This window comes from Micromys minutus (assembly GCF_963924665.1).
Source record: "Micromys minutus genome assembly, chromosome: 1".
Classification (NCBI taxonomy): Eukaryota; Metazoa; Chordata; class Mammalia; order Rodentia; family Muridae; genus Micromys; species Micromys minutus.
The window spans coordinates 89,446,945-89,474,494 of record NC_137969.1 but is presented as its reverse complement, the minus strand read 5'-3'; the positions used below and the strand labels follow the sequence as shown (position 1 = coordinate 89,474,494).

General features: G+C 39.0%; 1 protein-coding gene across 2 annotated transcripts in view; it reads right to left on the bottom strand.

Annotated features, from left to right (window-relative positions):
• SYT14 (synaptotagmin 14) overlaps window positions 1-27,550 on the bottom strand; it is a 118,636-nt gene that overhangs the window by 17,442 nt on the left and 73,644 nt on the right. For both annotated transcript variants that reach the window (XM_080917878.1, XM_080917877.1), the window contains exons 4-5: window positions 18,885-19,156; window positions 14,605-15,054 (exon numbers count right to left, since the gene is read on the bottom strand). In XM_080917878.1, the coding sequence (XP_080774004.1) occupies window positions 14,605-15,054; window positions 18,885-19,156 (722 nt within the window). The remainder of the gene's footprint in view (window positions 1-14,604; window positions 15,055-18,884; window positions 19,157-27,550) is intronic.

Below are 27,550 nucleotides of genomic sequence, written 5' to 3'. Positions count from 1 at the left end.
AGCATCCGATCTTCTAGGATCTTCCCAAACAGGATGACTTCGGTTCACATCAGTATTGACCCCACTTACTAATCCCCATGCCAAAGTGAGGACACAGGGCTCCCACAACACTGGCCTTGATGGCGACACTGCTACACAAACACTTCTGCAGAACCGTAAGTAAGCACTTCTTCACGGACTGTGCTCCACACATGCATCTCGGACATCAGAACAAAGCTGTTGGAATAACCTTTTCAGCAATCAGAGACAGCCAAAAGCTAGCAGTCTGAGAAGTGTTTTCACAAGCAAAATAACTAATTACCATAAGAACAATAAGCTTCATAGAATTTAAACTTTAGTCCCCTAGTTCACCAGCTTCAAAATCGAAAGCCTCCCAAGCTGGGAGAACACTGACAGGGGAAACAGGCTGGAATGACCAAGCAGCTCTCAGCTCCCAGGAAGGTTCTACACTCAAGGCTTAGACTCCATCTTACTTGGCTTGAGGACTGAGCTGTGTGATCACAACAGGAAAAAGGCTGGTTATAATTCCTGGAACTATTAAACGCTGTAGCTACTGAGGGGGCAGTTCCAACTGAAGTTAACAGACGGCTCCAGAGAATAAGAGGAAAATCTGTGAAATGAGACAATTTAACAAGCCCTAAAAGCTTCAATGGCTTCTTAGGAATCCAGAGGCCGAGGCACACTGGCAAGGCTGTGCACATGACCAGAAAGGTATGTAGGAAGGTCCTCATCCTCAACTCCAGCTGACCCCGAGGCTCAGTGCATGCGGGAAGTGAAAGCAAAGGCAGTTATAAACTGGACGTAGGAAGGTATATCACAGCACAGGCAGCCCCATCAAATTCTGGGAGAACTAATGATTCAAGGCTTTTGAGGGAATAGCAGATGACTTATCAGTGTAACCAGAATCCAGCAACTGCACATGATAAATAATAGACTTTACAGAATTAATATATCTTCAAGCAAAAAGTGGCAATAATGAGGAAAAAACAATAAACTGGGAGATGAGGCTGATTCATAGATGTAGTCTTTAATAACACTTAAATTTCCACTTTAAAAAAACAAAAACTAAAAAAACAAACAAAAACAAACAAATAAAAAACAAGAAAAGGTTTATAAGACATAAAACCAAACCAAAACAGCCCAATTTTAGTGAAAACCATAAAAGCCCAGAAGTGGGCTTAGGAGGAAGACTGTCATCAGACACTCTATTTTTCTTTTGTAAGTTTTTTTTTTTTACAAAAATTATATGCATATATGTGAGTATACATGAGTACAGTAACCATGTAGACCAAAAGATTCTCTGGAGCTTTAGTAACAGGTGATTGTTAGCAATCTAGATGCTAGGAACCGAACTTGGATCCTCTACAAGCACAGCCCATACTTTTAATCTCTCTGAACCATCTCTCCAGGACCCTTTTTATTATGTTCAAATTATTAATAGAAAATATTGCTAAAGATGAGAAGTACACTTCAGCAAATAGAGAACATTCATAAAGAGATGTAAAAAAAAAGCCAAATGAAAACTCTGGATTTGAAAAGTATAATCAAGATGAGAAATTTAATAGAGAGATGAGCAGCATTGAATTTGATGGTTAAGAAAATTGAGAATTTCTAGCCTTAGAGTGAAGAAAATCAACCAGAAAGAGAAGAAAGCCTCAGAGGCCCATGAGAAACATCATCAAACATAACATGCCAGAATTCTGGGAGGAAGTAACAGAAGGTACAGAAGACAACTGCCTCATTGCCTCATCTATTTGAATACTTAGTTCCATTGGTGGAACTGTTTGGGAAGGATTAGGAGGTGTGGTGTTATGGGAGCTGTTACAAGGGTAGACCTGGAGGCTTCAAAAGCCCTCCGACATTCAGTGTCTCTCTTCTTGCCTCACGCTTGTGGATCAAGATGTAAGCTCTCAGCTCCAGCACCAATCTTCCTGCCTGCTGCCATGCTCTCTACCACAGTGGTCATGAACTCAAGCCCTCTGAAACTATAAACCTCTAGTAAACTCTTTGCCCTATTACTTTCTTTGGTCATAGTGACCAACAGCAATAGGGGGAAAAAGACATTAGTTAGTACTAGAAGTGAGGCCCAATCATGGTATTTGTTTTGTTTACTTTTTTTCTTTTTTGAGAAATATGGAAGACTTTGGGATTTTGGACTAGGAAAGTGATTGCTGTTAGCGTGGCTTAATGGGACATCCCAGTGGGAACATGGAGGAAATTAGTATTAAGTGAAATGTAGCGTATGAAAGCCCAACTCCAGAGGTTTCAGAGGAAATGATGAAAAAAAGCAGGCTAGAGACCATTATATTTTGGCAAAGAATGTAGCCACTTTTTTGCCCTTGTCATAAAATATGACAAGGCCTGAGGCTAAACTGAAGAGTTTTAAACTAATTTTGTTGGCAAAGGTGATTTCAAGACAGTCTAGTATTGACTTTGTTGCATGGCTATAAGAAATCACTTTTACATAGCTCTACAGGGAAAGGGGGCACCAGAAAATTTAATGTTGGGGCCAAGGCTTGTGTTGAGACATGAGAAGAGCAAAAAAAAGGCCTAGTATAAAGCAGAATAAAGGGAATGGTGCCCTCAGGGCAAGACCCCACTCAGCTAAGCTTCCAACTTGTAAAAAAGAAAAAGCCTGAGGAATTTTCTGCATCTAAGAAATACCATCGAAGTAAAGCCTATGTGATTGTGATTCAAAAAGGGGATCAGCCTCTATTCTAAGCAGTCAGCCAAAATTAGCCAGCATCGGTCATGTGGTTCTGGCTTTAGAGTCAAGGAGGATACAGGAAACAGGTTATGGTATCTTCCTCTGCAGTTAGAGAAAGCAGCTGAGGCTGGGCATGTGGCAGCAAAGCCTAGATTATGCTGAAGACTCCAAAATGTTAGAGGTCCAAAGCACTGAGATATCTGCCAAGGAGAGCTGCATACAGGGAGTAGAACACGCCCACAAGAGAGAAATACATTGTAGTCAGCAAAGCTTGAAGGGTGGAGTCATCTAAATCTTTAATATTGGACCCAGAATTATGAGACTTGGAGTTAGCCCTGGGTTTTGATCTTGCTTTGGTCCAGTATTTCATAACTATGCCTCCTTCCCTCCATTATGTACTGGTAATGTACACTCTGTGCCACTGTATTTTGGAAGTATGTAATTTACTTTTTTAGGGAGTTACAATTAAGAGACTGCCTTGAGTCTCAGAAGAGACTTTGGACTTTCAAATTGTATTGATACTTATGAAAAACTATGGGGACATTTGAAGTTGAACTAAATGCACTTTGTATTATCATATGCTGGGAGCTTCCTGAGAGCCAGGGAGTGAAATGTGACAAGGTTTAGCATGATTGACCCCACAGACTAATATATTTGAATAGTTGGCCCTCTGTTGATGGAACTGCTTGGGAAGGTTTAGGAGGTGCGGCCTTGTTGGAAGTTGCTGTGTCACAGGGACAGGCTTAAAGGCTTCAAAAGCCTTACAAGATGTTCATGATACCTTATCTGGAAAACCAACTTTGTAGATCTAATGAGAGACCTTTCAAAGGGAGAGTGCTCTTGACCATTAGAAATCAGTTTAGTACCTATATAAGTGGTACACCTCTTTTCTTCCCTCCCCTTTGTAAGAAGAAGAAGCCAGGAGAAGAGGCATTCAGCAGGGTGAGGCCAAAACTCTACTGTTGTTAGCTTAGAAGATGGGGAAAGGGAGCATGAGTCAAGAAACAGAGCAGAAGACAAAGAAGGAAACACAAAGCAAGATCCTTTCTTGTAATTCCCAGAAGAAATCTATTCCTGAGTCACACGTTTGGACTGATGTCATTTGAGCTTACAAAGTAAGAAATTTTGTTTTATATATTTGTTAAGGCAGGAATGTGAAACCAATATAGAAGTCTTTACTATCCCATTTAAAAGACATTGAACAAAGCAATAAATCTAAATATTTGTTAATAAACTTCTAATATATACAGATGTAATTTGTATGGTAATAACACCAAAAATGGAGAAGGAAAATTGATGAGGCACACACTAAGCAAATTTTACATACTACTGAAATTAGTTTGGTGCTCACTTGAATTAGATTATTTTAAATTAAGATGTTAATTATAATTCTCAGAAAACTTGCTAAGAAAATAACTTGAAAAACAGAGTAGTAGAAAGGTAAATAAAACAGCATATTAGAAAATACCTAACACAAAATAAAACTGTAATGGAGAGGCAGAGGAAAAGGAATAAAAAAATAAAATAAAGTAATATAAAAGGCAATACGGTATTTTGTCACCAGTAATCACATTAACTGTAGATGGACTAAACATCAAACAACATGTCACAATAATACCATAGCTACAAAAGTTCTCCAATGAGGTGATAATAAAAACTGATTGGAAAAAAAATGTATCATGCAAAATCAAACTAAAAGAGAGGTAGAGTGGCTAAGCCAGTATCAGCCCAAATATATTCTAAGAAAATTTAACATGAGACAAAGATTAACTTATAATGGTAAAAATGTCACCCAACAACGCAGCCCCAAAGTAAAAGCAACATCCGACAACATTGAGAAACCATAGAGCCAATTCTTCAACAATGCTTCCTTGTTGAACACACAGGAATAGCAGGAAGGCACGGGAGACTTGAACACTGTGTGCCACCTTGGTACCAGTTATCTGCAGAACACAGAAGCTTCCTTTCAAGGGCTTATGGGACATTTTCTGTGGGTAATGAGAACAGACAACCGGTTAGGCCAAAAAGTAAGTCTCAGTTAAATTTTCTAAAAACAGATCAAATTAGAAACCATTAACAGAAGAAAACTTGAGAAATTTGAGAGCATGTAAATTAAATTGTAAATAACTAATGGTTCAAAGATGAAATTAAAAATGAATTAGTATTTTGAGGCAAATGAAAGCTAAACATGCCATATGAGGTGCAGCAAAGACTAGTTTGGAGAAGTTTATAGCCATGTGTGCCTTTATTAAGAAAAAGTCACTTCTCGAATCATCAAAACCCTCTAACAACATAAAACAAAACTAGAAAACAAGCACAAAAGCAATAAAACAAGAATTTAAACAAAAGTGGGAGGGGAAAGACTTTCTAAGAACAACAGAGAAAAATCCAACAAAATAAAACCTGATTTTTTTTTTAGAAGACCAAGAAAAACTAAAAGCCATCTAACTGGAGGGACGAGGAAGTAAGAGACAATAGCCTAACTACTCAACTCTTTTTTTTCCTCATGAAAAAAGGAGCGTTATTATGACCTTGAGAAATAAAAAGTTAGAAAGGAACTATTACCTGAAATTTAATGAATCAGACAACTTACACAGATTGCAAAAATTCCTATAAATACATAAGCTCCAAGATGTCTTAAAAGAAAATAGAAAATCTGAATACACAAGAAAGAAACTGAATTACTAAGCCACACCAGAGGCAATCAAACTTCCCTCCCGATAAGACAACCCTGTTTCAGATGGGTTTCACACTAAGCTCTATCTATTGTAGAGTAAACGTGTTTTCTACAAAGAAATGTTCAAATTCTAACATCTGCTACATCTGGTGTGAACTTATCTGAAAATAAGGTCTTTGCAGGCTTGTGAAGAGGTGTTGCAAAAGGACGTCAACATTAGAGAAGTTAGGTCCCCGAAACAGTATGACTGCCACTCTTGTTGGAAGGAAAAACAGACACAGAGGTATATAAGAACAGTGCCATGTATACGATGCAGACGGGAGTGACACATCTACAGGCCAGCGTCACCACCTGTGTAGCCCCTGACATTTGACTTCTGACAGAACCACCACCTGTCAGCAATAATTTCAAACATCTAGAAAGAGAAAAGTTGCTGCTGTAAGCTGCCTGCTCTTTGGTCTTTCGTTACCAGCTGCGCTAACATATCAGCACATGCTGAAAAACTTTTAAAAAACAAAACGCAAGAGGAGAAAATATTTTCTAGTTTATTCCTTAAGAGTCAATTACCAGGGCATGGCAAAGACATCAGGACAAAAACACAATAAACACGTGTATTTTTTATGAGTACCACAAAAATACTTTTAAATCTATTAAGTCGTCATGACAAAATAGGATTTATTCAGGAATGTAAGGTGATGCTAACAAATGGAAAACAGCAACAGGCTGGGAGATGGCTTCGTTAGTAAGGCATATGCTTTGCAAATGTTGTGTTCTCACTTTGATCTCCACAACTCACATAAAAAGCCGGTCATGGTAATATGAGCCTATGATCCCAGTGACAGTAAGCTCAGAGGTGAAGACAGGCAACTTCCTGTTAGTTTGAGGTCGTCAGCTTGAGGTCCGGCTAGCTGGGCCTATACAGCAAACTTTCAAACACTGGGCAGCACTTGAGTACCAGCACCAATTGTGGACATGCTCAGCACACACACATGTGCCTGCACTCACGTATGTACTTCCTCACATAAACACTCAGCAATGTAATATACCACAATAATGAAACAAGGGATAAAAGCTATTACCTCTAGATACTGACAATGCTTATCACAGAATGCTACAACAGCAGCAAATCAGGAACCAAAGGGAACTTCCTCAACTAGCAATGGACGTGTATGAATACCTTATAGCTAAAACTTCTGACTTAGAAGAGTGAATGGTGACCTTCCAACAATGGGAACAGGAAAAGGGCATCTGCTCCTACTGCTTACATTCAACACTGTATTTGTGGACTCCTCAAGCAAGGCAACTGATATAGAAAAGTAGACGGTAGAAGGCGGAAGGAAAAATACAGTCTGGCAATTGTTAAGAGTATGGAAGGCATTATTTTATTAGTCAAGGCTATCTCAAAAGGGGAGTATAGTAAGCATTAGATTAATAAACTCACGTGCTGCCTAACCTTGTTGGATGTGGACTCTGGGAGTGAAGAGGCCTTCCCTTGTCTCCTTCCTAACAAGTCAGGAGGAGCAAGTCAATAAGCAGCATTCCTCCATAGCCTTCTCATCTTTTCCTGCCTCCAGGTTCTTGCCCTGAGCTCCGGCCCTGACTTCCCTTCATTATGGACTATTACATGGGAGTCTACGATAAACTCTTCCTTCCCCAAGTTGCTTTGGCCATGGTGTTCTATCACAGCAACAGAAACCCTAACCAAGACAGCCTCAAAACAGACTATTTGAAGATTAGTTCTGACTCAAATTTTGCATGTTATATAGAAGCTTCTAACAAACAAAATGGCAAAATATGATTGATATATTCATTTAAATATGAATATAGAAGGGTATTTCTGAGAAACTTAATGAAGAAGCTTCACAGGGAATCCTCCAGCTCCCTCAACTATTTCGTAAGATGTAGTTTTAAACATGTCTTCACAGAGCACTAAAAGAAGATGCAGGGAAGTGAAGAGCAGAGAGCTGCAGAACAACAGTGCTGTTTGTCTCACAAGGTGCTGTTCTCAACAAATCTGCTAATTCTATCTTCTCACTCCAGGTCACTCACAGTGCAAGCTCTGGGATAGCCAAACAGGGCTGTGCTGTAAACACATCCTTGAGCACAAGCCATAGGCCACTTGGTTTATTCCCCAAACACTGGTTAATTAAAGGACCAATGAAACTGAAGAAATTATTTGTCAGTTTCTGAAAACTTGTTTCTTGACCCTTTGGTGACACAATAGATTCTGTTTAAATAAAACCAAATCAAACAAAAACCCAATCTACTGACCACCAGTGAAAAAAAATTCTCCTTGCCGTCATGATACCAACTCCTCTTAAAATGTTATTTTTCTCTTTTCAAAATGTGCTCAGCTTCTAACCAAGGTCATAATTTTATTATTTAAAGTAAATCTAAAATGTTACAAGCCCACCAAATTAAAACAGGCAATTGCTAAAGGTAATGAAACAGTTGACATGTTTAAAAAGTACATATAATCACTTTCCATCCACACACATCCCAAATAGTTAAGAGCAAATTTCACTACAAGTATTTTAGGCAAATTTATTTTTAGTAAAGGTGATTTTTTAATGGTTTAATTGGCGGCAATTTGAGTAGGTAATTTTGGAAAGATACTTTACTTCATTAGTGAATCGTTGGAGTCTTTACAATGATGTCATTTGTTTCATGTAAAATATTATGATCAGACACAACCAACGTTATAGAACTTGGCAATGACACATTTGAGTTCTGGATACTCATGAAAAAACAGTGAAAAACAAAGACACAAGCATGAGAAAAGGCAGGTTCTGTGGAACATCAAACCACAACTACCTAGGCTTTAGACTTGTGGTTAAAAAAAAAAAAAAAAAAAAAAAAAAAAGACAGCCATTCAGGTCTCAACAAAACAGGAATGAGGCCTCGACTGTTTTCAATAGACTTAAATAAATATTACACCTTGCAGTAGCTGTGGATCCTGGGCTCCCAAGTGTTGGTCTATCTTAATTCACTTTTCCAATGCCCACCGAACATTAACTGGGAGGTGACTTCACCTCCACCCGGGTCTGAATTAATATCGTTGTCCCTGATCTATACAGGGCCTGAAGCCTTGTAAAACAGGAGTTTCAGGGCTGCAGGGGAGGAAGAGCAGCAGAAGGAGGAAGAAGTTCAGCGTGACATTATTTTAAATATTTCTGAAGAAAAGCCTGCTCTCTGGGTCTTCCCTTAAATTAGAGCATTCCTTGCTGAACTGGTATTTACTTGAAATTGTAAGACTTTGGACAGATGCAAAGAGCCATTCCACATAACCCCTGACCTTCATGAGTAATGCCAACTGTTGCCAAAGGATTTTCCTAAAAAGTGAGAGATACTGTCACATCTTTTCTATAGTTTTATTCAAGTGTTTATAAATTCTACTCACGATCTTGAATTCTAGGAAACATTTTTTTAACTACTGAAAACAAAGTAATTGAGAAAGAAGACGGGTTCATATACTTTAGTTGTTTCCAATAACATTCCTTGATAACCTAAAACCCCTTTGGGACACAGTTAATGGATATAATGACAGTGCACAAAGTGCTTTAGAAAGACTGTCAGGACAGGGACTACATGGGCCACTCTGGGTCCGCGGAGACCACAGCATCCATCTCAGAGGAAATAAGCAAATATGTACACACTTGAAATTGTATCCAGTATATGGAACACTGTTTGGGTTAAAGAAAACTAAAGGATTTGCCTCTCTCAATCTTTTCTTACTACTATAGTTTTCAGAAACATGTTTAAAAGAAAACCTACTACAAATCAAATCCCAGTTTTGACTGATAGGGTCTTAGTTCAGCATAAACTGCTCAAGGTGCCTCCACTCTGACCTGTGAAGCCATGTCAGAAAGGGTTTACTGATGGAAACAATTCATTTGGGTATTTTATAAAGAAATATTTAATGGAGGAACCAGGAGCTTCTAACACTGTTAGAAAAGTGGAAGGCCAATTCAAGATGGTTCCTGCAGGAATGGCTCCAGAACAAGGAGAAACAGCTACAGGGTGCTCTGCTTCCCAAGCAGGTGCTGCAAGGAGCTGGACGTAAAACATGTAAGAAGTGAATTTCCCTTCCAATTTTGAAGCCTTGGTTTTAGTATAGGAAGAAGTCTGACACCCTTCTGACCCTCATTTGTTTTGCTACCTAGGATCTTTTACATTTTTTTTCTTGTTGTTGTTGTTCTAAAGGAGCTCTGGCAAAGTTTTCTTAGGGGAAAACTTTCTTGTTTACTTCCCACTGGTCTGTTCTGGCTTCTAACAATATCAGAGTCACATGGGTCAGTGACAGCCAGCGTGCACACTCTGACAATATCAGAGTCACCAGGGTCAGGTTTCTGATGACCATAAAAGGATTTAGACCAGTAAGCTTTAGGTTATATTTTTCTCTGATGTTCTGATTCCACTAACAGGTAAGAACAGAAAAGACTTTGCATGTAGCTAGCCATGTCACTGAGCAAAGGTTATAACAGCTCGTATTTAAATGACATTAAAAAGAGAATGTCCCAAGAGAGTAAATTTTCATGTTATAAAAGCCTAAATCTACTTTAAAACTGATAAGCAAGTGACGCGGAACACTAGCCCACAGAAGAGACTGATTCCTTAGCGTGAAGTGAACAAAGGTCCAAACTATAGAAATGTAAAGATGCAGCTTTTCTAAACACATTAAATATTTGGTTATAAGATATCAGGTAATTCTGTAGTAGAAAAAATTCTGGGCCTAAGAAATAAGGAAAATACTAGATATAATAAATCTGCATTAAAAATGTTAGAACTATTAAAACGAAATAAGGATGCTGTTTAATCACAGGACAGCAACTCCTATTTACAGTCAATGTGAAGGTTCCATAGTCATTGTTTGTCACAATCAGCACCAACACAACCTGCAAAACAGCCAGAATGGGTGGTACTCCATCCTAACTGATAACAAGGAGACCCAACACCTCTAAAAGTACATTTTCCTTCAATAGATCCAAGGACGAAGTAAAGGCATGGGAGGACTTACAGGAACATACACATGTCTGATAACAGAAATTGAAATCTTCTTAAATCAAACAGGAAATGCAAAGACTAATTTGCTATTTACATTAGTTCTATGAATATAGTTATTCTTTTCCTGGAGTAGGATTAAATATTACTTTCAAACAGGCATTTCCCAGATTACTACTAGTCTCTATGGGGCCCATAGCATGAAGAAGACAGATCATAAATAGGCTTGCATTCAGATTGTCCTGGCTCATACTGTATTACAAAAACAAACATCAAATGTAAATCAAGAACTCAATGCTCTTCTCCAAACACAAATAACCTTGGGAAAGTGAGTATCAAGGAGTGTTGAAAGGAGGTAGATTCCCTCAGACTTTAGAAAGTTGAAAGGAATGGGAGGCTAGAGAACAGTCTAAGACCACTGCAAAAAGAAAAAAAGAAAAGAAAAGACAGTGCAAGCGATTGAGCTTCACTCTGTTTCTGGCTCACTTTCCACCACGGCTGACAACCTGAGTGTGATCCCCAGGACCTGCATGGTGGAAGGAGAGAATCAGGTCCTGAAACCATCCTCTGACCACCACACATCCACTGTGGCACACACATCCACCTTACCTACCCCCTCACATACACACAACTAAATACACAAATGTGATAGTTTATCCCTTTTCTGTTCTTACCTGTTAGTGGAATCAGAACATCAGAGAAAAATATAACCTAAAGGTTACTGGTCTAAATCCTTTTATGGTCATCAGAAACCTGACACTTAAAGTACCTTATAAATGTCCATAGCTGGTTGAGATGGAGCACATGCCTTTGAACTTCAGCACCTTTTCTATGTGCACTGCTGAATGAGACACACTCAAGCTACAGTCATGTTTCAATGCCATTTTAATTTTACCAGTAGCAAAAACCATCAGAGTCCTCAAAGAATCATTTTTGTGTGTCCTCACTCAGTAAGTTTCTGAAAAACTATCCATGAAACTAAATATTATATGTGAATTCTGTTATTATCTATGAAATGAACTGCGAATTTTAAACATATTTTAAAAGTAATTTGTAATTTTGGGTTTGGGATTAAAGCTTCCTTGATGAAAGGTTAATATCCTTGCAATAATAACAAAAGCAATCGCTAAGTAGCTCCCAGGATGTAATCTTTTTCCCATGAACGTACCTCATAAACATGTCTTACAGAATCAGAGAGAAGCTCTCTCAAGTAAACGATGAAAATAAGAATTCTCCATTCAGCTTGTATTAAAAGTTAAGCGAGGAGAACATTAGTACTACGGCACATACAAAGGATACATGAGTTCTACTGATGTTACACTTTTTCCATTCAGTATAACAGTATTATAAAGAAGCCTCAAAAGTGTAGTATGCCGGGTTCTAAGATTTTGAGAGAATGTGGAGGGCAAAGCAAGGCTAAAGAATAATAAGACGGCTACTAAATATGACAGGCACAGTGGTACCGAGGGGACAATTTCTAAGAGCAGAAGACAGACAGCTTCTGTAGATTTAAACAGCATGTTTTAGAAGCTACTCACCTGGCACTTTCTCTTCCTTGTAAGTAGCCCCTTGGCACTTACTGTACTGCCTGGCAAAAAAGTACTACAGAATCCATGACTACAGACTAACATATGCAATGTAGGAACCACTTAGTTTGACCAACAGATAGAACTAGAGTATTGTCTACGGCAGTGGGTCTCAACCTTCCTAATGCTGTGACCCTTCAATAGAGCTCCTCATGTCGTGGTGACCCTAACCGTAAAGTTATCTTGCTGCTTCTTTATAACTGGAATTTTGCTGGTACAAGGTGTAGCAAACATCTGATGCGCAGGACTCATGAGGGTCTGCGACCCACAGGTTGAGAACCGTGGCTCTCTGGCAAATACAACTGATATGGGACAGGGAACAGATGACGTCCTCAAAGCAATACAAAGCGTACTTTTGATGCCAGCCTTTCTCTTATAGTTTAACTCAGTTATTACTGTATAGGAATAACTGTTCTCCAACGATAACTACTACTCACCCAGAGAAGATAGTGAAAATAATTTAAAAACTGGGATAATAAGAGCAGAATATTTCATTTTATAAAAACATACTCCTTAAGATACTGAGTGTCCCTTCTCTTTTCCCCCTCTTCTAAGCACTCTCATTTAAAAAGGCATTTACCCAGTGGAGTACAACTCAACTGTAAAGAAAAACAAAATTATTAAATATGCAGATAAATGGACAGAACTGGGGGAAAAAAACAAAACTAAACGAGGTCACCCAAGCTGAGAAAGGCAAACACCGTGTGTTCTCCCTCAAATGTGGATTCAGCTCCACATCTTTTGTTTTGTGTGTTTAACTTAAGAGTGCAAGTGGAAGCAGGAAACTAGAAAGGAGCCTGTGAGGCGCTCTGAGAGAGGAGGAAAGTGACCAAAAGTAGACAGGCAGAATACTGTAGGTGGGAAGGTTCAAGCAGGGAGGAGTGTGGGATTATAGAGGAAACCAGGAGAGAGGGGATTGGCCACCAAATATATGCAAAACTACATGGAAACCTCCTATCTCACAATATAATAATAATAATAATAATAATAATAATAATAATAATAATAATAATAATAATAATAATAATAATAATGGAATCAATACATGTGAGATGTAAGGAGAAGGGGCACTGGGGCTAAAGGATTAAGTGGGGATAGTGCCAGGAGGAGGAAGAAGAGGAGGGAATAGTGTGTGGATTCAATGGTCTTGCCCAGCACTGGACCATATATGTTGCAATTTGGACATTGCAGGCAAGATATGCCCACGGATGCAATAGTGATGTGAAGGTGTGAATAAGGATTGAATAAGAATAACAAGTCAACACTTGTACAAGGTCAAGCCAGCCAAAATTCTGGCATAGATGGGGTAGGTAGATCATTGATCTCCAAGTCTCACCCCTTACTAAGGAGCTATTGGCTGCTGATGGTTTCTGGGAGAGAGGACGAATCATTCTGTACTTGAGGATGTGGTCAGTGGTAGAAGTACCATGCTCCGGTGGATAGCCACACATCCCTGCACATATGGGCAGTACTAACTGGACCTAGTGAGTTATTTTAAAAAAGAAGATGCAGTTGGGATAGAGATATGCTGAGGGAGACAAAGGAAGAATTTGGGGAAATATATTTTATATTTCCTCAGAAAATATTTTAAAAGGCATTTCCCCAAAATATCTTATTCTGAAAATTTTTAATTTGTTAATTCTCTCAATAAAACTGAACCACGAATGATATAGTACACCTACCGCTACCTTTTCCTTACAAAGATCCTGCAAGGACTTGCTTACAGTAGCCTGGCTACGCCAAGAATGGAAGCCTGCAGGCTTACACACTGCCTGGTTTGATGCAATGGGCTATGGCCCAGGCCTTAGGCTCACGGTCAGAGCTTAGAAATAACTGTGAAGTACCAGGCCTCTCACTTAAAATGTAAATGTATTCTGAAATCTGCATATTTACATTATAACATGTTTCTTATCCAATATGACACAGAAAGAAATATAAGTCATAATTTACACTTACCCAAGTCACAGATTTTCTCATACTGAAATAACTTTGTGACATAATGCATCTCCCTGGTTTAAATAAACAACACAGCCATTACTCTCCTGAAATCTGCAATGCCTCGTGGAAATTTTGTTAAAAACATAGAGATAATGTGTGATTATAATATGGAAAGAATTGAAAAGCTTGAGGTCATAATTTTTCACTAAGAAACACTTTAGTCTTTTCTCAAAAAGGATGTAAAATGTAACAAGGACTTTTCTATACTTTTAAAGTAATTTTGTGGCCATTTAAAAAAATTTTTGGGGGAGCGGCAGCAGTATACACTCTATAGAATTGGTTAGCAAGCTCATCCTGTGTCCTCTGGCTTAGCCTGTTAAGGAAAAGGGTAACTTCTGTAGTGAGTCTGGACAATGCGCAACCAACCATTTAATTTAATGCAGCCAATGGGAGAAAATGCACCAGACCTGCATGAGAGCTTAGAAGGAGAAAAGAAAACACAGACAGGAAACCGTGATCATCTCTAAGGGCAGCTTCCATGGAACAGAAGGGCTTAGGTAAATGTGTCTGGTTACTTCGCAGATGGTATGCTTTGGGAGCAGTGTGGCTGATTATAGGCTTCTCCTGTGGCGTGTGCCATGTGTTCAAGTCCCATGAACAGAAACCATATCCAGGTCAGATCACAAGATACTCACAGAAGGATTGTACGAAGGCTCCAGTATCACTGGTAATGACATTTTCCCTTGAAGATTCAACTTTGTTAAATAAAAAATCTTTTCCCCCACAATCTTTTCTTTCTTCATGCGATGGACGCCATATAGTCTAAACCTAACGGCGTAGTTTCCAATCATCTCGGATTCAACGTGGTTAAATTTAAATGTTTCTGTGAAGACAGGGCATGGTCCTCTCTGGATGCTGGTTTTGGCTCTCTGTTTTTTTATAGGTAGAAGAACAAGGTGTACCTGCCACGAGTTGCCACCTGTCCTGTTATATGTTGGAATGTCGGTGACAGCTGTCACCGTTACCAGAAGCTTCTGTCTTTCAGAGTCATAGTCGAAAGTCACATCCAGTGTGCCATATTTAGCTTCTGGCTCTGGATCAAAAGGTTTAGGAAGCTGTGAGGAGGATCCTTGAGCTGACATGTCCTAAGAAAAGCAAATATAAGTGTTTTTAGTTTTTAACCCTATTACTTTATCTAATATGTAAATAAATGTCAATTTCTTTTAGAGTATGACATAAAATAATTTTCATTTGCTATCATGAAGAAAGCATAAATATCAGTCAACTACAAGCAAAAGTTACCTTATAGGGCAGAGTACTTTAAGTAGTAAAATATTTCACAATGAAGACATCGTTCGAGTATAATATTCACTATCATGATTTGGAGAAAATTGGATGTATGTCTGTATAAATTAGAGTTTAATGTGCATATTAATGTCATAGTCTTTGCTCCTGAGAAAGGAGTCTGCAAAGAAGAGCAAAGTTCAGTGCTATAGAAAAATATGGTTCCATTTTTCAGAATGTCTAAGGTGCCTCCATCTAAAATAGAATATACACAGTAAGACTTAGTGGAAATGGGAAACCTAAATAGAAGTGCATAGGGCTCAAGACAGTGTGGATTCAAAGTTACCCTTCACATTAGAGACCATGTATGTCTCAGTTTTCAACTAGAATTCAAAACAATTGTGTTTTTTTTTTATTACATTAATTGCCAATGACACAGCGAAATACACATTTCAAAAACTGAAGAAAGGCTAAGACTGCACATGTTAATTATGACACGGTCAGAAACTAAGGCCATTTTGCCAGCAATTGTCTCAAATTCCTGCCAGTCTAACCACACAAAATATATTGGAAATCTTCTAGTTACTAGCCATCTTAAACTAGGTTTCTGAGCTTTAAGACATACACTCTGACCCTTCAAGTATTTAGTAAAATATACATGGTTTTCATTTACAAATTTAGACTATTGTTAAAATGCTCCAAAGCATTCTAACCTTGGATTGACTCAGAGAGCACACTACAACCCCAGAGCCTCTCTTGGATATGATTGTTGAACAGCTTAGAGGGTGGAGGCACACAGAGCTCCTATGGGAAACACCTAGCTCAACCTTGCAGTGGAAGTGTTTGCCTTCCATTCTCTTTCCACAAGCAGGGACACAGGTAGTGTGTGGGGTCAGTTTTAACCAAAAAGACAAGGACAGTGCCCTAGGGAATGGTAATTCACATAAGGAGCTGGGCCCCGAATGAGGTCATTATCAAAGCATTGCTTAGCTAGAATGTGTGTGAAAGAGAAACAAGCTTCTGTATTTTTCAGTCAACTCAGCAGTATGTGTTAAGTCTTATGTACTAAGCACTATGCTAGCTAGCTTGAGGCAAAAGGCTCTTCTTCTGCTCTCTCTCCTCTTCTTTCTCATCTTCTTCCTCCTGTTCTTTTTTTTCACAAAAGGCTCTTCTTTAAGCCAAAACAAAACAAAACAAAAACAAAAACCAAAAAAAAAAAAAAAAAAACCAAAAAAAAAAAAAAAAAAAAAACAAGAGTTGCATGTGTTTGGTGTATGCTGTATATGTTTGTTTAATGTTGCATGTTTGGTGGACTCTGTGTGTTTGTTTTATGTTGTATGTGTTTGGTGTATGCACATGTATCTGGGGTTATACTCCCACATATACAGAGGCAAGAAGAGTATTTTAGGTGTCCTGCTCTATCAGCCTCTACTTTGTCTCTCTGAGCATGTCATGTTTTGATCAGGCTGGCTAGCTAGTAAGCCTCAGTAAGCTTCCTTTCTCTGCCCTCAGCAATGGGTTGCAGGCACAAATGGTCATGCATGGCTTTAAGTGGGTGCTAGAGATACAAACTCATTTCATAATTGTTAGTTATAGATTATCAACGTGTCTTTGTTGTTTCAATTTAGTATTTTTAAAGTAGCATCATGGTAACAAAAGATTTTTAGAAAACAAAAAAGTTTATAAGGTCTTAAACAGCTATTTCTGAATTTTGTTTGACACATTCTGATAATTCTTAGAAACACAGGTGGAACCTTTATATACTAAAGCTACTGTTTCCATTCTTCATAGAGGCACTGAGAAAACAATCCTCCACTTTCAAAGAATTGGGACTCCACTAATTGCAGGAAGCCTTTAATAGAGCTAGCTAACCAAGAATCCTCTTGTTACAAAAATTCTCTGATGAATGATATACAGACACATGAAATAAACTTGGAAAAAATAAATTCTATAGTAGCCTAAGCTATCAAATTTCACATGTAAACATTCAACTTGATATATACATGATTTTGTATTTGATAGTGCTATAAAAGACAGGAGTGGAAAAAACAAGAAAGTGTTAACACAGCGAGTCTATAGCTTCTGAAATATGCATACACTCAGCATGGTCATCTACAGATAAGGGAACAGTTCTAAGGGAACAAACTATAAGATATGCCAAGATTCATGGACCACAAAGAATATGTGATGCAGAAAGTGAGCATTGGCCCCATAAAGAGATGGAAAGCCCATGCCATGGTGACTGTGGGCCAAGGCTTTATCAACCCATGGGTTCTACTTATAAAATATAGGGAAAAAACATCCTGTTTCCCAGGTAGTAAGTTTTACTAATTAACATCAGTGGTGGGCAAATATATTTGCCCTTTATGTCCCATAAATAGGTGTTTGCTGCCAGCTATGGGTGCCTCTTTCCAAATCTCAGTGTAGGTTTTTGCTAGCAGATGATAACAGAACTGCTGATGAACCAAATGAAGACAGACCTAAAGGCCTGTGCACACCACACTCTGAGGTAGATGAAAATACACACAGAGTGCAAACACTTAGGCAGCTGGTTGTCATTTGCACATTTTATTCTGCTGATTAAGGCCTCTAGGACAGTTTACCTGGTAGTGTGTTTGGCTGCCACTACAAAGAAAACTTCAAATGACAGCTCAGGTCAACAAAAATGCTCAGAGTAAAGCAGCTATGACTAGCTCCTTTTCTGTACTCACAGAGACCTGGTTGGAATACAGGTGCCTGCTTCTCTCTGAAACTAGCATGTTTTACTTCCTGAAGAAGAGACCACGAACAAGAGATGACCAGTCAGACACTACTGTGGTCACTGTGTAGAGGACAGCTCACAAGGACACCGATGGCACCATGACACAGAAAGATGAACACCTTCATGCTCTCCTACGTCAGATATGTATGTCTATACCAAAATACCAGAAACTTTAAAGTACTCTTGAATTTTTTGGAGAAAACCCCAAACTAAAGAAGTTATGTCCAGAGCATAATCATTCTGTATATTAGAAAACTACCTTCATTATTTAACGATCCGATACAAAATTACCAGCACAGATCACATCATGATAAAAGCGTCCAAGCTTGCAAAATTTAAACCTTGTATAGGAAAGCAAATCCTACAGATTTTCTACATTTGAAGCTTTGGGCTACCTTAGCCTTCACCCTAAGAATAAGATAAATTCTTTCTGGGTTAAAAAAAGACTTCTGAAACTATAATTATTTTGTTGCCACTTTTACATTCTTTATTCCAGAAAAGAGACAAAACCAGACAGCTACACTAAAATTAGGAAATTAAGAAATTTCACTAGTAAAGCAAACCAGCATTTGTTCCTTTTGTACTCTATGAGATAAAAATACAGTAAGATTAATTAAAAAGGCCTTCTGGAACACTCAATAATTCCCTAACAGTAAAAGGTTCAAAATAAAAATCATGAAACCTCAACATGAACAAACAGGAAAATAATTCCAGAATGTTCTGCATAAAATATTTAAGAAACAACAGCATCTTTGGCCACTCATCTCTAGGAGAGGATGTAGAATACAGGCTGTAATAGCATCTTATGTCTGTTAGATAAAAGTAGGAGAAGCTACAAGGGATGAGACACCAGAAGACTGGTACCGTCAGGAGAAAGCACAGGCTCTTAACCTCAGAGCTCTCCATGGCAACCCTGGCGCTTTTGCTTACTTCAGGGCTAAGGACTGCTGTGCTGTCGCTAGGGACGTCATCTTCGTATCCTTTATTGTGATAGCTCTCAGCCTCGTGACCTGTGCTTCCTTCACTGGGGCACTTGTTGAAAGAACACCGTGGGCTGTTGCTGCAGTGGGAGATCTCACACTTGGCATCCCCGATTTCGGAGGGTGTGCATGAGAGGTGAGGAGAACCGCTGTCGTCTTGGTAAGGCGGCGGCTGCAGTTCATCCAGTGGAGGTGTCCTCCTCATTCTCTGAATGCAGTTTCCTGACAAGGACAAGAGTGTGGTCATTGTTTCCAATCAGTTTCAGTCCAAGTAACTGCAGACAACGTTAGAATGTGAAGTAAACACTCGGTAACAAAAACAGTTAAAACAGTTAAAATTCCTAAACATGCTTTCTCTTTCCTCAGTCCAGGCACAGAAGTAAAACCATGGCTTTCAATTCTCCTCTCACCCAGGAAGAGCAGGAAAAAGAAAAGAAATATATTGTTATAAGCCATACAAAGAGACCTGATCAGAACTGTGCTGACTGAGTCTCTCTCCCCAAGCATTTCCAATGCTCTGTGGAATTCATGAGTTCCCTTGTCATCGATGGCCTCTTGATGGGCCACAAAACAAAGCATGGTGGGTAAAACATCTGAACTCCATGACTCTCTCAGTCACGGGGATGAACTGTAATCAGCATTCAGCTTGGCATTTTCCCACATCTACTTGGTTTTATAAGCCATGTTCACACCCTGCCTGCCAGCCTCTAAGTCTTTATGCCCAGCTCATCCTGGTCCACAGATGAACCACCACTTCCAGGAGTGATATGAAGCAGCATTTTCTCCCTCACTTAGATTGCCTTTTAATTTTTCCCTTCGATAATCTGCCTCCATCTTCAATTAAGACTAAACATATCTATAAAAATTGATGAGATTGACATATATTATACATTGTATGATCTAATATATATAGTTCTAAAAATATTACCATTTTCCTTTTTTTTTTTCTAAATTAAGTCCTCTTAATTTATCTACCTTCAAAATAATGGTTATTGAACACTACAAAATATATTAAGTCTAGATGCCATGGTATATGCACACACTGTCACTAATACACACCAAGGAGACAGGAGAGCTAGGGAGCTGTATAGGGCTCAGTTTACAATGTAAGGAGACAAGATTATACAGATGGATCCAGAATTCAGTGTTCAGTACACTCACTTTAAAACATTATCAAATCAATGCAGTTGAAGCCAAACTAGAAAGGACCTACTAGTAACCACAGTCATGTGGCAGCCAAGACAACACAAGACACATGGCTTTACCCCGCTGCATGGCACAGCCCACACAGGGAGCCCTGTCCCTGGGCAGAGCACCAGCTACATCTGCAAATGTGCTCAAACAGAAGGTTTCAACCTGGGTGCCTAAGTGCTTTGGTCTTCCTGATAAAAAAAAAAAAAAAGGACACTCAAGCGGTGCATCTCCTTTCTACTGCTTGAGGTTCAGTGGCCACCTTGTGACCGAGAAGTAATTAATAAGCATGAGAATGAGCTCTGGAAAAAAAAAAAAAAAAAAAAAACCCAACCAGGAGAGCTTGGGTATTAAAAACATTACCCTAATCTTTGATGACTAAGGAAGACAAATTAAAAATACTAAAGTAAACACCATAGCTTCCTTTTCTGTATATAGCTACAAATAGAGCCTCAACGGACACAGTTTAACTCATTAAGCAATACTTTCTTATCTTCTAAATATCATACTTCATCTGCCAATGAGTTAAATTAGATAATAACTATATACCCACTGACATGTGGTCAGTCAAGAATTTTACAGGTTAAAGTGCATATACTAGAATGTGTAGGAACGTCAAGAAAATAAAACAAAAACAGTAAATTAAACTGAAAATGGAAGGTATAAAATAAAAGCAGAAAAATAAAAGTTTAAAACATGTATAGATTAGAAAGCATTAGCAAATGAAAAGCTAATTCATTAAAATCAGAAATAAAGTTGATACATTGCTAGAACACAGTAGTTAGAAAAATAAAGCTGGTAATGTAAGTTATTGATGTTAGGAATGAAATAGGTTAGGATTTCAATTCTTGTAGGCATTCACCTGAGCAAGGGAGGTGTGCACTGGCTTTGACAGATGACCTTGCCCAGAACAGTGAGTGATACCAACTTAGCCATACTTAACTAAGGAAGAGCCCTGACCATGGTGCTGAATTGCAGAGGGGGGTTAGCATCTGTAGGGTAGGTGTTGAGCACCCACTGGAGTTCATGTTGAGGGCCATAAGTAAGAGACAAACCAAAAAGATGCACGAATCCAGAGGAGAAAGTCTATGTGCAGCCTGATGATCAGAGATCAGATGCTCCCGGTCTTTTACTGTTAGATAAACACATTGGGCTATGGAAAGGAAAAAAAAGCCAGAGCCAACTCTGATGACTTAAGCATGAGCGAAAGAGAAAACACAGTTACTGCCAACTTGACACAAGCTAGAGCCACTAGAGGAAGCATTAATTGAGAGAAACACCCCAATTAAACTGGTCTGTGGGCAAGCTTGTGGAGCATTTTCTTGGTTGAGAACTGATGTGGGGGGGGGCAGCTCACAGTGGTGCCACTCCTCTGCTGGTGGTCCTAGGTGCTCTAAAGAAGCAGGAAGTAGTACTCCTCCATGACTTCCACCTCAGTTCCTGTGTCCAGTTCCTGCATGATGTGAGATGAAATAAACCCTTCCCTCCACAAGCTGCTTTGGTCATGGTGTTTTATCACAGCAACAGAAACACTAATTAAGGTACGCACCCAGTTCACGAAATGCAGGTGTACCTGTGTGTTCATGCTTATACACACAGCCACACAATAAACATTCAAAGGCTTCCCAGTGAGGTTTGAGGATGTCATGACCCTAGCAGCAGTGAAGCTGGTATCCAGGGGTTGGATCTTATATCTATATTCAATATTACAAACAACTGGAACTGCCCCCAGGCAATGGCTCCTTCTAGAGCTGTGCTGGGGAAAGTACAAGGTGAGTGTAGGAAGGCTGAGCATGTTGAGACACATTCGAAGAATGGCAAGGGCACAGCAAAAGAACAAAGAGGCAGCATCAGCCAGCTGCCGTCAGCCAGAGCCCAGGATTATTGTTTCATCAAAGGAGAGAGGAGACTGTGAGTCCACACAGACACGAGTGAGTGATCAGAGGATCTCTGAGGGAGAAGATGGCTGCAGGGCCTCTTTACAGTAAAGAAGACAGTAGTACCTGTATTAATGGCCATTAGGTAAGGCTGTGTATCACCTGAGGAAACATTAGAAACACACCTCAGAAAGCAGAACACCATCGAAAAATAACTAACCAGTGATTTAAAAAAAGGCCTATAAAGACAAAGGAAAATTACACAATCTAATTCTAACAACAAAAAATCCCAACAAAAATATTTCATTTTTAAAAGCTCCTAATAGAAACTGTAGGCTCAGACGGCTTCCCCAGTGAACTAACCACTAAAGGAAGACAAAACCCTACCAATCTTCCACAAAATATTCCAGATAACATTAAAGACAGATGATTACCCAAATTATTTTATTTCGTCAGCAGAATGTGACACCAAGACTTAAAAAAAAAAAACTCTCAAAGAAAAACAAAGTATTAGCTAACTCATCTTGTAAAGGTAGACACAAAAACGTTCAGAATATATGGACCGCAAACCTAGAGCCACACAGGCAGCACTGTATCAAATCAACTTGGATAACTTGGTAAGAGTGCTGTGTTCTAAGTGAATTTAACATTCAAAATTTAGCCAATCAAATTTAGCATGCACACACACACACACACACACACACACACACACACACACACACACACACAAATAACAGTAAAAAGTAGTATGTTAACTGTAATTTTTTAAAAAGTACTTGAACTTCATTACCCATTCATGACAAAATCTGAGAGATTGAGAAATTCCCTCTCTCACTTACAGATAAGTCCTACGACAAATGTCATATTTGGTGGTGAGGGGTTGAAAGCTTTTACCTCTGAACTCAGGAACGACACAAGAGTATCTATTAACACTAGTTCTATTTAACAGCACACCGGAGGTCCTTTCTAGCCAGTGCAATAAGGCGGGATCAAGAAGGTAGAAAATCGATGGAAAGAAATAAAGTTGCCAGTAATTTCAGGCAATTATCATGACACAAAACAAAACAAAACAAAACAAAAAAACAAAACAAAACAAAAAAGAACAAGAGAAAGATGGGGCAAAGCGGCAGGATTTGCTATAGTAAAGTAAGTTCAACAGCCTCGGCATAGGAGATTAGTAAGTGAAAAGGCAACTGAATTTCCACGCACACGCAGAGGACAATTGAAAAGTAAGATCTTAAAGCAATCTCATAATTAATAACACCAGAAAACATCAAATGCCTAAAAACAAACCTAAGAAATTATATTGGTGTTATCTTTTTCAATCTCAGAGATCATGTGTTCTCTCAACAAGGATGGACTTCAAACTTCAAAATTGTCAGCAGTGGCTATACTCACTCATGGTTGGTTAGTTACGGACAAGCCAAGCTTCCTCTCTTCAGCAAAGCATCTCAAAAGAGAAACACAGACTTGAGAATTACATATTCAGTAAATGCTTTCACTAGTTTTGCCACTGCAAAAACTAATAGATTTGAAAAGCACTGCAAAAAAATTAAAATAAAAAAGGAACGAAGAACCATGGCAGATTATCATAACCTTAATTAGAAGACGATTTCAACTGCAGTTGTCACTCCAGATGGAAGCTTCTTCTCGAGCGAATTAACAGAGTCCTGGCATTTGATATACTGCACTAGCTAGCAAGTGCTTTTCCTTCACAACAACACAGAGATAACAAAAATTAACAGGTTGCTCCACTTGGCAACACCAGAAATACCTCTACGGTTCTGCTTCAGGAAGAATGCTCTTGCTCTATGACACCCTGCACTCCACAGAGAACCTGAATGCACCAACACATCACACTCATCTTTGTATGTGACAGCAGTGAATTGGAGCAGAGGAGCAGAAGGACATGGGATGGTGCAGCTTAAACGCCTGTGTTTGGTAGAACTCAGTAACAAAACTCATGAAACAATGTGCTTGCCAGTGAAGTTCAAAGGGCAAAGAGATGCAATGGAGTGTTCCTCCCACAGTCCGAGAGGATTTGCTGAGCCTTGTCTGTATTTTCAGAGGATATACAAACTTCATGGTACCCTCCATTCTGAAAGTAGACTACTATATATCTGAACATACAACTCTGGCATACTCATAAAGGAAACTAAGAAGCTGCTAGCTTTGAATAGTGTTCAAAGCAGGAAAAGTCTGCCTTGATGTGTGAGAGAAGAGGAGAGTAAGTCTATATTGACCTTTGTAACCTAGACAACCAGTAGGTTATGGCGCAGCAGGTATCACTGGAGAACCCCGAAAGGAGAGCTGCAGTAAAAGACTACAGGCTTAAAAATTATCTTTTTACTCTTTGCACCTTTGAATGAATTTTACTAGAATATAGTTGGAATCATTTTTGTACTATGTCTTACAACTCAGATTCCTTGTTTAGCTTGTCTTCCTGATGATCTGAAATAATACCTAACTCAGACCATCCTCCACACACCAAAAAAGCTAATAACCAGATGTGGCGGCATAACCTTTAATCCCAGCACTCAGGAGGCAGAGGCAGGTAGATTTCCATGAGTCTGAGGCCAGCCTGATCTATATAGTGAGTTCCAGGCCAGCCAGGGCTACAAAGTGTGACTTTATCTTGGAGAAGAAGAAAGGAGAAAAGAGGAAGGAGAAGCAAGGGAGGAAGAGGAGAAAAAAGGAAGAAGAAGAGGAAGAAAGGGAGGAGGAAGAAAAGAAACAAAAGAAGCTGAGGCCGCAGCAGCTGATTCTCCTTACTCAACACATGTTCTCTTTGAGTGGGAAAAAAAATTCAACCTCCTGCCTCACCTCCAAAACAATACAAGCCACCTTGGCCTTCAGCAAGTACTGTGGAAAGTGCTCCTTTTGCTGAAGAAGAGCATGGGATAAAGAATTAATAACAGTCAGAGACAGAGAAGGCAGCAAAATGACTGGATGTGTAGGACAAAGCTAACAGCATGTGCTCACTCAGGTGTGAGGTGGAGGTGTCAGCTGATCTTGTCACTAAAAGCAGGTGCAAAGGATGCTGGAATGACACTGTTTTGTACCCACAGCCCCAGCAGGAATAACAGTGATTTTCCAACTGAGGGTAAGAAAACAACCATGGTAATGATACATATGTCAGCACTGATGGAAGTAGAATGTTCTGGTATTACAGCCCTTTATAGAGATAGCCCTGAGAGATAACTGAAATTACATCTTAACCTCGACCAGAGTAAGGATGGTTTTCATTCCTTGGACATCTGTTATGGGTCTGGCATCTGTTAAGGGCGAGGAGGAGTTTGGGGTGACAGTTAATCTGGAGAATGGTGTCTCCTGGAACGACTTTAGGGCCTGAAAATATTCATATGCCCAATAACTCACACAACAAGTGTGCAGGAAATAGGAAGGCTTCTAAAATTTGACCCATACAGAGCAAGATGAATAGAAAGTTCCTAAATTGTGTAACACCTGCATTTCCTCTATTTCTCTGCTTTGGTTTTTCAATGGATAACTGTTTTATTATTAAATTTTCTACTGACCCAGAAACAGCATCTAAGGATTTCAACAACTGAGTTCAACATGACCCTTCTCTCACTCCAATACATAACCTGGCCATGTTATCCTCAGTCAAAAGCATCTGCGGGATGATTATCACGTATCCTCAGGATCTAAGTCCATATGATTCAGAATTAGAGTTTATTATGATTGTTCACTGTGTTTCTGTAGAAGCATTTTGAAAAAAGTATCCTGTGACTAAATGCAGGTTAATACATTTGGCTAGTTCACCCTGTCCACAAGGCTAAAGCCACATATTCATTTCGTTCTATGCCATATTAAGAAGATGCCTCGTCTTACTGAAGTCCTATAGGCAAAATACACTATTTTCATTCCACAGTGTTAAGGTTCTGTAGAGCTAGTTTTTAATTGTCAAACTTCTACATATCACACTCAGGACAACATCCTAAGTATTTTTAAGTGTGCCCTAAACAAGCCTTAGAAATCCAGCCCCACTCCAGCTATTTACCTCAGCTCATAGGGTTTAAGATCAATCAGCATCATCACAGCAAAACACCAGTGGGCTCCTCCCTCACCCAAACACCTTTAATTAAATACCCTTAACTCCATCTCCCACAGGTAATTTCACACACTGTCCTTCAAGAATCATCTTAGTTGTTATCTCTGAAAAATCCAACAGACCGTTTCCTCCTATGCAATACACACTGATGTTCTTAATAGCTTCATCCACAGCTCCACTTCCTTGTTATCACCTGCACACACTGCAGGGGTTGCTCAAGTTAACCACGGATGACGGTGCCAGCAGGGGCACTGGTGTCTACCTGCACGGCCTGCTAGACAGCTGAGAACACAACCACTAAGATGCTTTGCTCAACACAAGACAAGATGGTTGTGGTAACTTACTTCTTACAGGACTGGATGGGCAATAAGGTCTCTGGGTCCAAGATCATGAACTTGCACTGGTTTTGTTTAAGATTATGATACAGAATCAGTGGGAGCGAGGAGGAAGAACTAGGGAGAAAACTGGAAAGAATTAGAAAAAAAAAGAAAAAGAAAGTTTAAGAATTCTTCTACTTATACATATTGGAACAATATACTGATGTGGTAAAAAAATAAAATAAAAGGAAAACCATCATTTAAAACATTTTCTTACAAAAATAAATGTGAAAAATATAGCAAGATTAGTTAGACAGGGGCTTTGGATGTAGCTCAGGAGTTGAGCAGATGCCCAGCTCACACCAGAACCTGGGCTTGAGATAGAACTAAAGAAAGTAAAGAAGTGACTGAGGAGTTCCTTCAAGAAACAGTGAAGGTTTACTGTTCAGAGATGACCGAAATAAGCAAACGCTTCTCCTATAACACCAAAGTCATTCCTTCATTCACTGTTCCTGTGCTAAGGGGGACTTAAACCCAGGGCCTCATACACATCATGCAAGGATTTAACCATCTGCTCAGCCTTCGGTTCTGACTTATTTCTAAATATATAGGGCAGATATTTTAAACATAGCACCAATAAATTTATGAAATCATTGTAAACATATGACAATTCTGAAATCAAAATAGAAAGAGGTCTTCGTTATTCCTCAGAAACCTCACAAAAATTCAGTTAAAAAATATCTTTGAGTTAAAAACTCTGGTTGCCCAGCCAATAAAGAAAGTGATCTCTGTGTAAGAATAGGACCTGAGTCTGACTCTTAAAGTTCACATTGAAAAGATCAGGAATGGTGATGCATGTCTGTAACCCCAGAGTTAAACAGACAGAAACTAGAGGAAACACACTCCCCAACTCTTTGTTGATCAACCAAATTGATAAGACCCAGTAAGAAACCTTGTCTCAAAAAGCAAAGAAGATTGTATCTGAGGCTTCCCCATGCACACATAATCATACTCACACATGCACCTGCCATCCCACAACATCAACATATGCATACACATCAAAGGTAAAACTAAAAACTACATCTTGATATCTTCAAATAACACAAACGCAATTCAGAATCAATAGTGGTATCACTTCTTTATTTTATTCAACTATAAT